Source organism: Felis catus, chromosome X, assembly GCF_018350175.1.
Source record: "Felis catus isolate Fca126 chromosome X, F.catus_Fca126_mat1.0, whole genome shotgun sequence".
NCBI lineage: Eukaryota > Metazoa > Chordata > Mammalia > Carnivora > Felidae > Felis > Felis catus.
In genome coordinates, this window is record NC_058386.1 from 10,583,422 (window position 1) to 10,600,686 (window position 17,265).

General features: G+C 52.2%; 1 protein-coding gene across 7 annotated transcripts in view; it reads right to left on the reverse strand.

The window, feature by feature from the left end:
* Positions 1 to 17,265, reverse strand: part of GPM6B (glycoprotein M6B) — a 149,836-nt gene that overhangs the window by 17,822 nt on the left and 114,749 nt on the right. For 3 of the 7 annotated variants that reach the window (XM_045051386.1, XM_004000281.5, XM_004000280.6), the window contains exon 2: positions 14,257 to 14,376. The exons of the other annotated variants lie outside the window; for them this stretch is intronic. In XM_045051386.1, the coding sequence (XP_044907321.1) occupies positions 14,257 to 14,376 (120 nt within the window). The remainder of the gene's footprint in view (positions 1 to 14,256; positions 14,377 to 17,265) is intronic. 7 annotated transcript variants of the gene reach the window in all.

The window sequence follows — 17,265 nt, forward strand, 5'->3', positions numbered from 1 at the left end:
CTCAGCAGACTGGAAAATGCCAACTCCTGCAACTCACCCCTGAGCCACCGAAGCAGAAGCTCGGGGGGTGGCCCCGGCGATCCGAGCTGAACAAGCCTTTTGGGGGTATCGTCACGTACGCTCCAACCGGAGAACCCCTCGAGAATCACGCGAGCTCTTTACTGTGTCTCCCCACTTCCGCCAGAGGATTCCTGGCTTCTGGCCAAGACGGCGTAACGGGGAGCTGATTTATTCTCCTGCCTGAAACAATTAAAAAACTGGACAAAAGATATGAAACAACGGTCTTCAAGGTACGAGACGGCAGGCTTATGCAGAACCACCCGTGGCTTACGAGTCAATTGGTAAAATAAATGCTCAGCAGAACCAAAGAACCAGGGCTCCCGCCAAAAAGAGAAACTCTTCCCCCATAACCTGGCTCTTATCTCCGTTACTGGGGTCTCTCGAAGGCCTTGTTTAACCGAAGCTGTCGGTTAAGCAGAGTAAGAGCTCCGGGTGGGGACGGCAGCACTGGGAGGAGGGAGCCGCCCGTCCACTCCTTCGTTCCATCTCATTCCACGAGTGAATATTCAATACTCCCCAGGTGTCTCCAATGTCCCAAGCACGGGGCTGGTGGGCTAAAATGGGCACGACCCACCCTGTAACGGAGCTCACGGTCGGTGGGGGGAGAGCGACATTCACCCAATGGCTTACCCAGAAGTCCTACGAGAGCAGACGGTGGCGGGGGGGGGGGGGGGGGAGGGACATACTGAGGCTTGGGGTGGGGCGCAGCGACGGCTTCCAGAGCCTAAATACGAAAGGTGGATTTGAACTCATTTGGTAAAGGGAAAGGATAGGTGCCAGAGGGGGGCTCCGGGAAGCAGGCAGATGGCCAACAAAAGCTCTACGGTGGAAAAGGGCAGGGCGCTTTCCCAGGGATGACAGAAGCTAGAACAGAGAGTCCAGAGAGGGCAGCAGAAGGAAGGCAAGGAGGGATCTGTCGGAGCTTGACCCCTTGGGGCTTTCCAGGCTGCATTAAAGACTCTGGACTTGATGCTCCGAATCAGGGGAAGCCACGGAGCACTTTTATCCGCAGGGAACAGGTTGGGGTCGTAAACCCTCGCTGTTCCTCCAGCGAGGCGTGACCACAACGGGGCTAGGCTTTTCGAACACACGTGAGTTCCGTTTTAGGCATGCTGAGTTTGAGGCAACTGTCACCTCAAGAGAGGCTTTCTGGTGGGCGATCGGATTCGTGGGTCTGTAAGGAGCTAAACAGGGACGCCGTCGGCTTCTGTTGGATGGCAACGAGAACCTTCTGAGGCCAACCAAAGCCCCGAGAGCCCCATTTACAGGTTGAAAGCAACTTAGACCCTGCGCTTTGCAGAGCGTGGTCCTTGGATGGGCAAGGTCAACCCCAGCAGGGAGCTGGGGAGAAACGCAGGCTCTCACCCCACCCCCACCCCCGATCAGCAAGCCCCCAGGTGATCTGTGCGCAGGCGGGTCCGAGGAGCCCACTTCTGCCAACAGTCCCATCTCCCCCATCCCGGGGGTGGGGGGGTGCGTCCCGCTTTTGTGCGCCGTCCGTGTTGGGGGTTTTCTCCCTAAGAGGCGGCCCACCGGACCCGGCCAGAACACTCTAGCCACCTGCCAATCAAACACAAGTTCCAGGGTCTGCAACGAAGCAAAACAAAATGTTCCAAGTTGTTCGGCGGGCCTTCCAAAGAGTACAACGGGAGCGCCTTCTCCGAATCAGAGGATCGCGGAGCGCCGCCGAGGGAGGTGCCTGCTTCTCTTGGACGCTCCTGTAAACGCACGGACTGAGTTTTCCCAGGCTTCAAACCGGCCATGACGTTGGGTTCAACGTGCACCAGAAAAAGCAAGGAAAGCATTTTGTGATGACTGTGATCGGCTCATGTAAAAAGGGGGGGAAAAAGAAAACAAAACCAAAAACAAAAAAATCAAAGCTAGGGTTTCCAGCACATTTTACTAGTGATTGTCGGTGCCTCTCTCCAACCACCCCCCCCAAACCTCTGTTAGGTTAATAACGTCTTAAGCCTTCATTTAACCAGGCTCTGGCCAAAGAGGTTTTTAGAATTTGATTCACACAAAGACTCCAGTGTGCATTAGCCTAAGACAGTTTAAATATAAACCACATAGTAGGGGGAAAAAAAAATACGCATCAGTGCCTCTGACTCTCAATGGCCATTTTGTCTCCAGCGTCTCTAGAACCTTTTGTGCAGAACAACAGAATAAAACACGTTTTGTCCCCGGGCTTGCGGATGGCCGTTGCCATGGCTGAGTTCATAAGAGCCCAGTGATTTGCCCCGAGTCGTCTGTGATCCTGGCTGCAGATTTAATGCTGGCTCAGAAGGAGGGACGGCAGGAACAAGGGCTCAGATTCTTCCCCAGGGAATGAGTGAGAGAGAGAGAGAGCGCGCGAGAGCGAGCGCGTGCGCAACACAGACTCTCTCACACACACACACACCCCAGGCCCTCTAAGCGCCGCCTTCCCTGCTACTTTACTGGTTTCCAATGAGCCAAAAAATGGAAGGAATTAACCAAGGTTTGCAACTTTGAAACAACAGGCAACCGGAAAATGGAGGCAGACAGAATCCTACTTCAGAGAAACAACACTGAATGTCAGCAGACAGAGGCCACCCTCGTTCTGAAATGGCCTGAGCAGCGGTTCTCAACAGGGGGTGGCTGTGTCCCCCAGGGGACATTCAGCACCGTCTGGAGCTATTTTTGGTTGTCCTCAGTAGTGCCAAATGTCACCAGGGCCAAGGTGGGGAAATCAAGATCGCAGGAACAAAAAGTATCCGTTGTTGAGATCGGTGGTTTTCCAGTAGGGACGCTTTTGTCCTCCGGGGGCCTGATGGCAGGAGGTGGAGAGGTTTTCAGTCATTGCAACCCGGAGTACACCTTTGACACGTTGTAGGTAGGAGCCAGGAACGATGCTGAACCCCTACGTCGCAGTGCGCCACCCTCCCACCGCACACGTGCGCACGGACACGCGACAGAGGATGACGGGGCATAAGACGTCAATAGCAACAAGGGGGAGACCACCCGGCTCAAAGGTTACAAGAGCAGTCGCGGTCTGCGACAGATTCTCCCATTAAAAACAAAAAAGTCTAGGGGGCCCCCGGGTGGCTTAGCCAGTGGTTGGGGGTCTGACTTGGGCTCAGGTCATGATCTCGCGGTTCACGGGTTCGAGCCCCACGTCAGGCTCTGTGCTGACAACTCAGAGCTTGCTTCGGATTCTTTCTCTCCCTCTTTCTGCCCCTCCCCTGCTCATGCTCTGTCTCTCTCAAAAATAAATCATTAAAAAAAATTTTTTTAAAGCCTTAAACTTTGTTTTAAAAACATAGAGCAGAAGTTCTCAAATGTTGCTGCAAGTTAGAATGGTCTGAAGAGCATTTTAAAGCCCTGATGCCCAGACTTCACCACCGACCCATGAAATCATTCTTTCTGAAGGTGGGACTCAGGAACTAGGTTTTTGTCTTTTTATTTTTTTGTTTTTTTTGTTTTTTGTTTTTTTGGAGAGAGAAAGAATGCAAGCAGGAGAGGTGCAGAGAGAGGGACACACAGAATCCGAAGCAGGCTCCAGGCTCCCAGCTGTCAGCACAGAGCCCGACGTAGGGCTCGAACTCACGAACCGTGAGATCATGACCTGAGCCCGAGTCGGACCCTCAACCGACTGAGCCACCCAGGTGCCCTGAGGTTTTGTCTTTTTTAAGGACACACACAAAAAAGCTCCTCAACTGATTTCAATGAGCATCCAAGCTAAGGAATAAATGTCACAGGGAAAGAGGCAGCAAACCATGGCCCATGGGCCACACTGCTCTTCCTGTGGCCTGAGAACTAATAATGTTTTTTTTTTTCACATTTCTAAATGACTTTTTAGATGTCAAAGAATCACATTGTCTCATATTATTTTTTTATTTCACGACGCAAGTATATGAAATTCAAATTTCTGTGTGCATAAATAAAGTTTGATGGGAACACAGCCACATGCATCAGTTGACGGACTGTGTGTGGCTATTTTCAAGCTGCAAAGGCAGAGCTGAGTTGTTGCCACAGATATTTACCATCTGGCCCCTTACGGGAAAAGTTTGCAGAGCCCCGTTAAACAGCGGGGCCTCTCAAACTTGAATGTGCCTAGAAATTCCCTGGGGATCTCGTTAAAAATGCAGATTCCTGTAGGTCTGGGGAGAGAGGCGGTTCCTTCTTTCCTTCTGCATTTGTCACCCACTCCCCAGGTCATTCTATTCTGCGTAAAGGGGAACCGGGGTGGGGGGGGGTAGGCGGGGACCAAGGCCCTGGGAGACCCGGGGACTCTTTCGGAGGATCTGCCAGGTTAAAACTCTTTTCATCAATAGCCCTAAGGTGTCAGTGTTTTTACACCTTTTGAATGGTCTGTGCGATGCAACTTTGGGGGGCAGGGGCAGAAAGCACAACGTGTGACTGCTGTCTTGAGGAAAAGTTCTCGTGGAATGGAGTTGCGAGCTGAACTAGCACCTTTTTTTTTTTTTTGAGCATCCCTTTTTCTTGAATTAGTGACTGACAAACCATAGTTACTAAGACTTGGGTGTCTGGCAGAAATTGTCTCAAAAAAAGATCCGAGTGCGCTAGCCTGTCCTGTCAAAGGAAACAGTTGACGGAATCCGTTTGTTCCCAACCGATGTGGGCAACGTGCACCTGCTGTAGTCAAAGTGCCAGCTTCCCAGTACTTCAAAGACTTCTGGATGGACCTGGTGGCCGTATTCACAAATGAGACTTTTTTTGATCTGGCACAACGGAACGCGCCAGTAGTTGGAAGACCCGCACAACTCAGAGAACCAATGCTTTCCACAGGACCGATGTGCAACGTTAACGCGATCACCTGAATACGGAGCCAATCGAAGTGCAAGAGAGCGCCACAGATTTTAAAGGAACAGAACACAAAAAGGCCACAGGTATGGCGTCAGAGTCCGCATTACAAACGTTCTTTAGGAATCCGCCCCCCTGGTTGGATTTTGGTGTATTATGGAAAGGCCATTAACTCATTCCTCCATTCTCCAACGATATCTGCAAGAGACCAAGTTTTTCAACCAAAACGAGTCATCCGAGATGCCTCTGGATGAGTGCCGACGCGGACAGGAAAACGCAGCTGGCTGACGGAGAGCAGAGAGTAAGGAAATGTGCAAAAATCTAACACAATAGGACCCTTCTCCCTGAAATTTTACTTTGTTTTGAAAAGTGCTTCTCTATTTACGTTAACACGTCCTGGGTTTGTTATTGTTATTTTAAATAAATATGTCCATTTAATAATAAATGGGGTATAATTTCTAATACAGAAACTATTTAGAGACATAACCCACATCACCAAAGCTTTTTTGGGGTCTGTTATTTTTAACAGTGTAAGTCAATGGGTGCGGGAGGGGGGGCTTCCTGATAAAGCACTAAACGGCAAATCACTCGAATGACCATTTCTCCCCCCCCCCCCGTTCTCTCTCGACCTTAGAGTCACCGACATAAAAGTCCGACTGTACGACACTAAGAATGTTGAAACTATTTTGAATGATGCAAAAGAATCAACAAAGTCAAGAAACAGACACTTGCCGGTCTCTTCCTTGGCCCCTCGCGGGAACCGGCTCTGGGTTTCCTAAAGATCGCGCGTGTGCTCTGTGCCTAGTTTCTAGGTGTGGGGGTGCATCACTGGGGAAGTGGACACTGAGTAGGGGAAGAGAGCTCTAAGTTCAGATGACACAGATGTGAAAAGCAGGGAGATCGGCAGGGCGTTCAAGAAACTGGAAAACTCCCCACAACAGTGAGCTACAGCAGCCGTCGACCTCCCGGACCGTCGGGGCGAGAGCATGTGTGCATTCCCAGCGGATCGCTGCTGTGTGAGAGGCACTAGGCCGGCCCTGCGCGGCCGCGGAGGGGTGGCCTGGGGGACATAAACACACGAGAAATCATTTAAGAAGGGACACCGGGAGTGAGGTAGGGACAGATAAGGAAAGGGCAATGGGGGGGTGGGGGGGCGGCAGAAGTGTAGACAGGCCTTGAGGAACAAGCAGACCCCGTGGTTAGGACAGGTGGACAAGCATGTCGGGAGGAGAGCAGGCCCAAGGGGACGAGGGGCGCGTGGGAGAGCTCAGGATGTGAGGACACCACGGCAGCATCGGGGAAGAAGGCGGGAAGGGAGGTGGGGCCCTCCTGCGGGAGGCCTCCCAGCCAGCCCCCCAGGCCTCGTGTGCCTCACTTTGCAGGCAGCGGGGACAGAAGGCAGATTTGGGAGCAGGCCAGTGACGCGGCCCAAGAGATGCTTGTAAGAAATTCATCCGGCCGGCTGTGTAGGCAGGACTGGAGGGGGTGCAGAGCAGCCCCTCCCCCGGTGGGTGGGGGCAGGATAGGCCTTTATTCAGAGGGCACAGCGTGTGTTCAACAGAGGCAGGAAGGATGAAAACCGGACAGGGATTGGAACCATTAAGCAGCTTTTAATACGGAAACACCAGGCCCCAAATGGCGTCACTTAGGCCAAGTCCTCAAACCAGGGGCTTAATACCTAGCCCAAGTGCTGTTTCAACCTCTCCCAGAGATGCAGTCTTAACCGCTCAGTCTGGAACTTTTTCAGTCAGCCCCGCACCAAAGAGTCTGCCACAGGGGCCTTCTCCATCCCCTGAAGAAAGATGAGGTCCTCCGCATGGTAAGACCCCTTGCTTTTTCCCCCTAGGGGAGAGGGGCCTTGACTGGAACAACGCTTCTCTTGGGCTAAAACTTTCCTGCCCTCCACCCTCTGTCTGTGGAAACCTTCCAGTTTGAACAAATATTCGGAGCCCCTCTACTTGCTGGACGGGATGCGCCAATGGATTCGTGAATCATTTAACAAAACCAATTAGATCTTTAAAATTTACTCCATTGAATTATTGCTTAACACAGTCAACATCACCCCACATTTTATAGGAATGGCTTGGCGAGAAACAGGGAAAGAATTTATGCGAACAAATCGTCCTAAGGGCCATTCCCGAGGACGCAAACTAATCCGGAGAGACGGAAAGCAAATCAGCGGTTATGGGGAGGGCTAACGAAGGGACCCCGGGACCCCTGCAGACCCATGGATGTGTCACCATCTGCCTTGTGCCGCTGGTTTCACTGGCACATTCGTACGTCACACTTATCAAACAGGCCACTTTAAATGTATGCACTTTATTACGCATGTCAATTATACCTTCGAAACAGTAAAAAGACCCGCTTCTCAAGTCTGCTTTTTTTTTTTTTTTACAAAAGACGCCAGAAAATTCGAAAGGCTGTGAATCCTCTTGGGGAGCTAAGGACTAGCAGCAAAAGGCGGGAGCCACAACCACCACTTGGTGACAGGGAAGTGAAAGGGCAATTGCCATCAGGAGAGAAGACCTTGCTCTAGCTAGAGGGGATGAAGGATGTGCTTTTTACGGCGCGTGGCAGGCGGCCTCCTAAAATATGCCCAAAGATCCCTCATCTTCAAACGCCTGTGTAATTCCCTCTCCCCGCGGGTGGGCGGGACCTAGGGACTTGCTTCCCTGATGAGGTTTCCAAAGACCAGAACTTCCGTCTTGCTAGCACTCTCGCCCTCCTCCACTCACTTGCTCTAACGAAGCCGCCTGCCGTGTCACGAAGGAGCCACGGGAAAGCCCGCGTGGCGAAGGACCAAGAGAGGTCTTGGGCCAACTGTCTGCGAGGGACCGAGTCCTGCCAACGAGCACAGCAGCAAGCTGCGAAGTGGATTCTTCCACGGTCGGGCCTTCAGATGAGACTGCGGCCTCGGCCAGTGCCTGCGTGGCGGCCTCGTTAGAGACCCAGAGGCCGCTGAGCCAAGCCCAGACTCCCGAGCTACAGAAACTGAGAGAATATATGTTGCTTCTACCGGCTAAGTTCAAGGCTAATTTGCCATGCAACAGAAGAGAACTAAGACGCAGCCACGGCTCTACAGCAGAATCCTTTCACATGTTAGTAAATACAGAAAGATGCCATGACGACATAAAAACGTCAAGAGGCGTTCACGCCAGATTCAGTAGCACCGTCTGCTGAGGATGTGGCGATCTGGTGGGGGGCATCTTGATGGTAAACACGTATACAAGTTGCCTCTGGGTTTCAAGTTGCCATTTTCTCCAGAAAGGTGTTTTCTGAACTGAAATGATCCTCTGCCAAAGGTGGTATAACGAGGAGCTATTCTCCTCACCAAGGTTATGACCCTCTGTGAGTACAGCAGTGTCGCTCCAACCGCAGAGGGCACTGATTAAAACATCTCAACTTCCCGGGACGCACCCCAAGGCGGACGCATCTCGGGATGGTGCAGAAGGAAACAGCTCAGAGAAGGACTTGAAAGAGACCAGAGAGGCTGAGCTTCCAGAAAGAGCCATGGTACTCTCTGAAATAGGGCTGGGCTTTAGCCTAAAGCCTGTGAACGGCGGATCCCCTCGGGGAGCAAGACTTTAGGGGGCTGGAGAGAAGAAGGAGAGGGAGTTTGAAGATCTCAGGAAAGGGAGTGATTAGCAAATCTCTTGGGTGCTGCCTCCCCTAAGTAGATTAACTTTGCAACGTGGGCTAAGAATGCAAGTGCTTTAAGTCAGGGGTTGGCAGGACTCCCCCCCCCCCCCCCCCGTAAAGGGCCAGACAGCAAATATTTCTGGCCGTGCAGGGGCATGGGGTTACAACCACTCAATTCTGTTGTTGAGGCAGAAAAGCAGCCACGGACAATCTGAACGTGAACGGGTGTGGCTGGTTCTGACGTTTTACCACGAGAGTTATTCCTGGGGGGTGGGGGGTGGGGGGGGGGAAGCACTGTCCACAGAAGATTCCAGATAAAATGCAAGCATGATGATCTTCAGAGAAAGCCTCATCCCACCTAAATGACTCTCTGACACCCAGAGCTTTCTGTTTAGCACAAAAGCCATTTTATATAAGCTTCTGACAGACGTGGCAACGCGTGGGCGTGGGTGGCTTATTTGTGAGCGAGCAGAAGGGATGCCCGAAAGGACACAGCCTAGGGGGCGGGGGGGGGGGGCAGCCTCGAGTCTCCAGTATCTCCCGTTCGCTCTACGGGTGGCAAAGGGTCTCAAGACACAATCCAGTTTCGTTAACTCTCAACAGAAAACACAGCACACGAGGGGTGTCATAAAGGAAGCCGAGACCAGGTGTCACTGTGTCGAAAGGACTGAGAATCACTGCTTTGAGTAATCCACGTCGGTGTCCCTAAAACCAGAGGTGTCGGACAGAAAGCCCCAGACCAACATTCAAGAGTGATCGATCTGCTTTGCGTCTCGGCTCCGTTCGTTTGCCGCCCCTGAGCACGGTTACATAATCAGGCGCTAATCACAGGCTAACAACATAGCTGACAAAAAAAACGAACAGTCACGAACAAGAAATTATATATATTTGGCTGACATAATCATAGTCTTTGGTAAACACGCCATAAAATCGTTAACTGCCGTATACGGCACATTTTTTCGGTGAAGACTCACGCAGGTGATTTGAAAATGGAATAAGTGAAGGGCACCTGGGGGACTCAGTCGGTTGGGCGCCCGACTTCAGCTCAGATCGTGATCTCACGGTTCGTGGGTTCGAGCCCCGCGTCGGGCTCTGTGCCGACAGCTCAGAGCCTGGAGCCTGCTTCGGATTCTGTGTCTCCCTCTCCCTCTGCCTCTCCCCTGCTCATGCTCTGTCTCTCAAAAATAAACATGAAAAAAAAATTAGAGCAAGAACCTAAGCTGTAATACACTTTCGCTGCGTCCACTGTTAGCCTCTGCTTAAGCAGAAACACCGTGACTTACTGGAAGCCCTCGGACTGGGCCGTGTGAAGGAAGAGGGCTTCTCCAACCAGTCTCTCGCGAACAGGGAGGCCCGGCCATCGGAGTCCAGCAAGCAGCACGACCACACCGCGGGTTACAGGGGACACCCAACTGCAGAGCCTCGACGGTGTCCGCAAAAAAGATTAAGGTTCTTTTCCCCCCGTGAAATACGGTTCAAGGGTATTCAGTGAAGACCCCACATCTGGCGGCCTGACAGCCCCAGGTTAGGAAAGAGCGACACCCCACAGCGACCCACACCCGATGGCACTTCCCGGCACGTGGGCTTCCTGCTCGACTCTCAGAGCAACACCCACACCCCCCCCACGCTCTCCCCATACCCTCCAGAGTGAGTAGTTCCTATGTGAGAGGGCTCTCTGTCTCCACCTCCAGAACGATCTACGGCCGGCCTTCTTAAACCAAGTATCAGAACAGTTTGGAGCGGGGAGCCAGGCAGAGAGGGAAGCGGTGATGGGCAGAGGGGGCGGTCCTGCTGCTCGGCTATCAGACGGAAGGCTGAGGAGCCATCCCTGGTCCACCTGCTGATAGCGGTGAAGGACCAGCCTCCTGCAAGTCGCCGGACTGTATTCAAGAAGGCGAGGAGGGACATTTGAGAATTTCTCCCAAGCTCCCGGTAACCTTCTCCTCGCCCTCTCTTGGCCACAAGGAAACAAACCTTTCCAGCTTTCCCTGCCCCTCCCCCACTCTCCTTCAGCAAGACTTTCAACAAAGGGGTGAGAGATCAAAGGCCACTGTCCCTTAATGACCACCTCTCCATAAACACAGAGGGAAGGACTCCCTGAAGCCATTCTCAGCCTTTTCCAGAGAGAGAGATTTCTAGATCTCTCGAGGATAAAATCACTTCGATTCCTTCCCAGTTCTCCCTTCTTACTCTGAGCCTTCCTCTAAATTATTGCTTCTCTTGGGGCGCCCGGGTGACTCGGTCGGTCGAGCATCCGACTCTCGCTGTAGGCTGAAACCGTAGTTCGTGGGATCGAGCCCCCGCGTCAGGTTCTGCGCCGACAGCGTGCAGCCTGCTCGGGATCTTCTCTCCCCCTCTCTCTGCCCCTGCCCTGCTTGCTTGCTCTCTCTCTCAAAATAAACATCTAAAAGGAAGTCAATTAAAAAAAAAATAAATTAGTGCTTCTCAACCTTAATGTGCGTTGGAACCATCTGGAAGTCTTGTTGAAATGCAAATCGTGAGCCGGCAGGTTTAGACTGGGGCCTGTGACTGCATCTGTCATAAGCTTCCAGGTGATGCCAATTCTGCGGGTCCACAGATCACACTTTTCTAGCACACGATTTCCCTCCTCTCAGACCCCACTCTGAAGCCTGCCATCGCACACCTGACAACGGCAGCCTCGAGTACTCCCTACACGTCAAGCACGACATTCCATCGAAGGCAGGCGCGTCACTGAGTATTCCTTCTACTGCCACCAGCCCAGGCCCCCGGGCAGCATCACCGGGGATGGTCCACGCGGCCACCACCCTCGGATTTCCCGTCGGCCTGAAGAACATGTGGATATCACCTGGCCAAAGCAGTTACGAGATGAAAAAGAAGAAAAAAGAAACCGATGGCAAAGGTTAGTCATCCACGTCCCCAAAACGTAATTCTACTGGGAAGTTACGCCAGAAACGAGGAACATCGAAGGATCAAGGTTTGCAAAGCAAAGGGGAACCACTTGGACTTTTCTAAAGGGGAATAAGCGAGTTGGGGTTAGGAGGGGGAGGGGTCACGGCTCTAAGAGCTGCGTAGGTGGGAGAGGCGTCTTCCTTTGGCAAAGATCTGCTCAGCCTCTCTCAAACCTCCCCCCCCCCCACCCACTGGAAAGAAACGAGAACTCTGGGAAAAAAAAAAAACCCACCAGAGCCATATGGAATTCTCTATTTTTTCCCTCACACCATCTGGTTTGGGATCTAAGTACAGAATGGCAACTGCGATGATTTAAGAGCCAACGAAATCTCCAAGCAACTGGGAAGGCGCTAACGTGGCTGGGCTCGGTCCCCTCACTCCGGGGCCCCAGCTGCCTTCTTCGTACCTTGCCGCGTAAGGTCTGTGCGGCTGGCTCCGGCCACGCACGGTGCCCGGTGTGGGTGCCACAGAGGCGTATTTGTTCCGATTACTTTAGCCAGTACACAAAAAGGGAAAACTGCGTGCGGGGAAAGGCCGTCACAGGGTCTGGGAAGATGATTCTCTACACCGAGTTCAGTTTCCTCCTGCTTAGACGAGAGCCTGCCTGTTCACGGAATTCTCACCTGTTAAGTGTCACCAGCGACGGGACACTATCAAGAGTTCGACATGTCTCATCGTACTGTTCCAGAATCTCCCAAACCCCGAAAGCGAAGGACTTGGGGTTCCTGTGTGGCTCATCTGGCCACAAGACCTGTTCCGATCTGAACTTGGTGACCAAATCTGACCTGAACGGGCGAGCGACTGTTCACAGGCTCCACGTGCCAGACTTGGGCTCTCTAGGGAGACGAGCGGGCTGGGCCTGTGGGAGCGCCCAGGCCTGGCTGGAACAGCGTGCAGCACACGGGGTGTGCACCCAGTTACCTACCCAAATACCCCCCACCCACTCCCCCCACCCCCGTGCCCTGTGCGCATCTCATGGTGCTGGGTTGGGGGTAGCTTTTTAACAAGAGTTTGAGATAGATACAGTTCGCCTACACAAGTCGCCTGTCTTAAGTGCACAGTTCAACGGCTCTGAGTGAATTCACAGAGTTGTACAGCCGTCAGTAGAGCGTAACTTTAAAATATTCCCGTGACTCCCCAAATCCTCAGCTGCTGCCCACTCCCCCTCTCCTCCAGCCTCCGGCAAACACGAACCCACCTTCTGTCTCTCCGCATTCGCCAATTCTGGAAACTTAACATAAATGGAATCAGACAAGAGTTGGTCGCTTACATCTGGCTTCTTGTACTTAGCATGTTTCTGAGATTCATCCATGTTGTCGTAGATCAACATTTATCCCATTTTACTGCTGAGTAGCATTCCGCTACGGATATATCATGTCTGACAGCACTTTTTAAAATATTTCTTTATTTTGAGAGAGAGAGAGAGAGAGAGAGAGAGAGGGAGGGAGGCAGGCACGCACGCACGCAGAGAGAGAGGGAGACAGAGAATCCCAAGCAGGCTCTGCACTGTCAGTGCAGAGCCAGACGCGGGGCTCGATCTCACAAACCGTCTAACGGGAATTCTTAAATCAAGATCCCAGAACCCTCTCCATTCTTTAAAGGATCTAGAAGAACAAACGTCTGACGTGACTTCTTGCCCGCTCTTCCTAACTGGCACTGCGAGTGCGCACGCACGCTCACACATGCACGCGCGCACACACACACACACACACACACACACACACACACACACACACACAGCTGGTGCCTGACAGCCACATGTCAGAATAAGGAATGCGTAATTCAAGATGTACAATTAAATCCAACGTCAGATTTTGTGTTAATTAACCTGAAGCCACAATTTAGGTTTCAAACGAAAAAGTTCTATTCAAGTAACTAGAGGCGTTACGACTCTGTAACTCAATGCGTGTCTTACACTCTACGTCAGGGCTGCTCCTTCTCCAGTTGGAGACCCCACCCTGTGGCTCCTGACCGGTTCCCGAAGAAACACGCGGTGCAAGGACTTGGGAGGACAAAGACGACTGCTGTCGGGTTGATCTGATCCACCACCGTCCCTTTTGATCCGAGTCTTAAGTAACTTGAAGTCACTGGAGTTTTAGCTGACCGAGCTGGGTTAATAAGACCTGTGTAGACTTTGGGAACATGGAGGGCGGGCGTTCACACCGCTCACTGCTCTCCCTGCTTCTGGACCCCCACGTGTCCCTCCAACCTGGCACCTTGCGGTTCTGCAAGACTAGCGTTCCTTGAGAGCAAGGAAATGGGAAACCAGACCCAACAGACCTACCTGATGGGATCGAGCACACAGTTATCCGATCCTCGTGCCACGGGCTTGGATTTCTCCTTGTCAGAGACAACGACTGGTGTTCAGACAGAGCGCTCCAAAGCAGTGGGGCCAGGAGGCCCACTGGGGACCCTCATGGTACTCTTGGAGCCAAGGCTCCTGGAGCGTCCCGGCCCCGGCCTCGGCGCCATGGAGGACACACGTGCCACAGACCTCGCCCCGCCCCCCCCCCCGCCCCTTACGGGTTCAGACATTGGAAATTTCGGAAGTAACCCAAAGGTTTATGTCATTGCACACTGCTCCCTTTGAGAAGAGGAGGGGAGGGCAAGGACAGGGGAAGGAGGGAGAAGAAAGAGGCAAAAGATGGGGTGGAATGGAGAGGAGGAGAGAAAAACAAAAGATGATGACAAAAATTTTAAAGGGCCAATTCCACCCGCGCCCCTGGGAACAAATTAACGCATCAAACACAACATGAAATATCACCACACTGAAAATGCCATCACAAATATTAAGGGTAACAGTTGACTTGCTATTAGAATTCACCCCGAGGCTGTATTTACCTGGACTGCTCAAGGGGCTAGCCCTGTCCCCCAGGGTTGGCACGGGATGATACTGGTGGTTCTTTGAGCCTGGGTACATCCAGTGGTACCTGCCAATTTCCATTTCAGCTCTGCTGTTCACTGCCAATTTCAGGTGGCAAAGAGTCAGTGTCTCTATCTCCGGCAAAGATTATTTATCAGCATTTATTCTTTCACCATAGAGTTAAAAGGAAACGGGGTGTCTTTTCAAAAAAAAGCTACTGAAATGCAACCTTTCCGTACCGTCTTATCAACCGGGCAGGATGAATCGAGACCGTTGGGAGGCTCCTCCATTCTTGAAGTTTGCACAGCTCCGCAAAATTGCCTTTCTCCTCCCTTACTGTCACCATTGCCCACCCCACCCCCCCGCCCGCCGCCGCCCACCCCCAAAAGGCTCACTTTGGACAGGCACTATTCCTGACACAGAGTAGGCTGCTGGCAACTATCAGTTGAATCACAACCTTGAAACCCCTCACAGCTCACGAGGACAGCTCTGGCCGGTTTCTGTCTGAGAATCCCACAAAACCTCTCGAGGGATTACGCCCTGTGGGGTGCCACAGACAGGTAAGGATAAAAAATGATTCTGAGGTTGACGTGGGCAATTATTCCATCAGAAGATCAGGTTATAATGCTCCCTTTGGCCCCTGCGGGCGCTGGGGGTAAGGCCTGAGGAGACGGCCACGTGATGAGGCAACCAAGCCCGACCGGGTGCGCTCAAGACCTCACAAAGCCTGGACGAGACCCCGGCTGCACCGGGCACGATCTCCGAAAACTCTCAAGGTTCTTTCCGACTGGGAAGGGGAGGCTTTTCTAGGTGGTGTTTTAAAGGAAGCCTTTTTGGGGGCGCCTCGGTGGCTCGGTCGGTTGAGCGTCCAACTTCAGCTCTGGTCAGGATCTCGCGGTTCATGAGTTCGAGCCCCACATCGGGCTCTCTGCTGTCAGCACAGAGCCTGCTTCGGATCCTCTGTCTCCCTCTCTCTCTCTGCCCCTCCCCTGCTTATGCGCTCTCTCAATAAACATTAAAAAAAAACAAAACAAAACAATTTAAAGGTGGCTTCAAGGTAAAGCAGAATTGTCTTTTCAGAGACATTTGAAGACATTTTAGGGGGAAAATGGTGCCAGGGCAAGACCAGAACTCACGATGAAACTACGTGCCGCTGTTTGTGTTGTCAATAACGGGGAGGGCAGCTCGCACGCGCGGCGCTCGTGATGCACCGCCATCGTGGAAAGCACGCTGCCCCCGTCACCTCGATAATCCAAGGTCTGCTACCTGCCACAGCCATCCTATGCAATCAGTACTCTTATTACTCTGTCTTTATAAATGGAGAAGCCGAGGATGGGGAGAAGGGAAGTCACGTGCCCACGATCGGGCAGCCAGGGGTGAAGGAGCCTGGGAACGAACCCGGGCCGTCGGACTAGAGAGGGGACACGTGTGAAACCGCCAGGTTACCCTGCCGCGTGGCCTCTGCACTTGCTACAAGCTTCTACTCTTGCCGAGGCAGCGGTCAGCTCAACAAGAGGTTTTCTGAGGTCCGCGTGGAGGTGAGCCGTGCTTCTGTGCCTCCCAGAGAAACGTCTCGGGTCCCAGGCTCCTGAGGTGATTTCAGGGCTCTGAAAAGGACTTAACTCTCCACTTTCCCTGGGTTTAGACTCTTGCCTTACTGCTCAGGAGGTTCCCGCTCAGATGTGGGTTGTGCTACATACTCCAAGAGCAAAGAAACCCAGTGGGGCTGGCGGAAAGAACCAGAAGCAGGTCAGGTGTCTGTGAGCCCTTCGCATCGACCTCAAGCAAGACGATCCCAAGTAGTTCGATCACTTTTGACCGGAAAAATGCTTCGTCGTCCTCTAAAAAAATTTCTCTCTCCATGCCCAACACACAGCAGGCGCCTACAAATAAATGAACGAGTTATTTGGCTGAAAGCGAGGCAGCACCCTGGGACCCCGTGGGTCCAGAAATGGACCTCCGGGCCGCCCAGCACGCTGACCTCACCCAAGCCAGGCCATGCGATTCCCTGAACCTCTGTGCCCTAAGTTTGTGTTTCCTGAGCAAAAACATGGCGGCCACGCCAGACACGCTGAATTCAGCATAAAAATACTACCGCTCCAGCAGATGTGGAGACAGGATCAGCAAGTGGATGGCTTTTTTTCCAATACTTCTGGGAAGGCCTTTCTCCAACAGTAAATCTTTAGATATGAAAGAAAAGAAAATCATGTCTCTTTTGTACATGTGAGCCAAACCTAACGACATTTAACATGAAACTAGTTCTAAAATTGCAAAGAGCACGGTATACGTTTTTTTGCTTAAAAGGACAGGGTCCCCGGCCTTGGAAGGGGGTCACGGGATCGCAAGAAGAAGCCTCTGTGCGAATGGCCTATTACAACACCGTCGGTGCCAGGCAATTGGCAAGAGTTGGGAATATATACCCACACGCCAGGGAGATCCTGGCTTCTGGCCTACGGAGGGGAGGCTGCAAACGTTCCCCTTAGAGAGTAGAAGATCGAGATGGGCAGGAGATCACTCTAGATTGTTGAAGAAGCGCACGAAAGACTGTGACATCTGAGACACGATGTATAGTTGGGGCTGACGGGAGCGGTTGTGGCTGATGGCGATAGTCACAACTGTGGCTGGTTGTCACCAAAGGTGGGTATGAAACAAACAATGGGCAATTGAGGAAAGGAAAACAAAACAATGCCTTGTGCTCTTTTTTTTTTTTCAATGTACTTAGATACTGTGATTGATTTATGCGACAAGGCTGAATAACTGAACTGCAGACTGGTATCCTTTTTAAGCATCTACGAAATTATCACTGGAAGCAACTAAGGGACAAGACTGAGCCTCCGAGAAAGACCACAGTCCCCAGGCAAGGTCTTTGAAAGCTCTGTCCTCCTCCATTTTTAGGTATTATTTAAAATGTTCAAGGAAAGCTACAACCACACTACAAAATATGGCGGAGGTCAGCAAACGACAGCCACCTGTTTTTGTAAATAAAG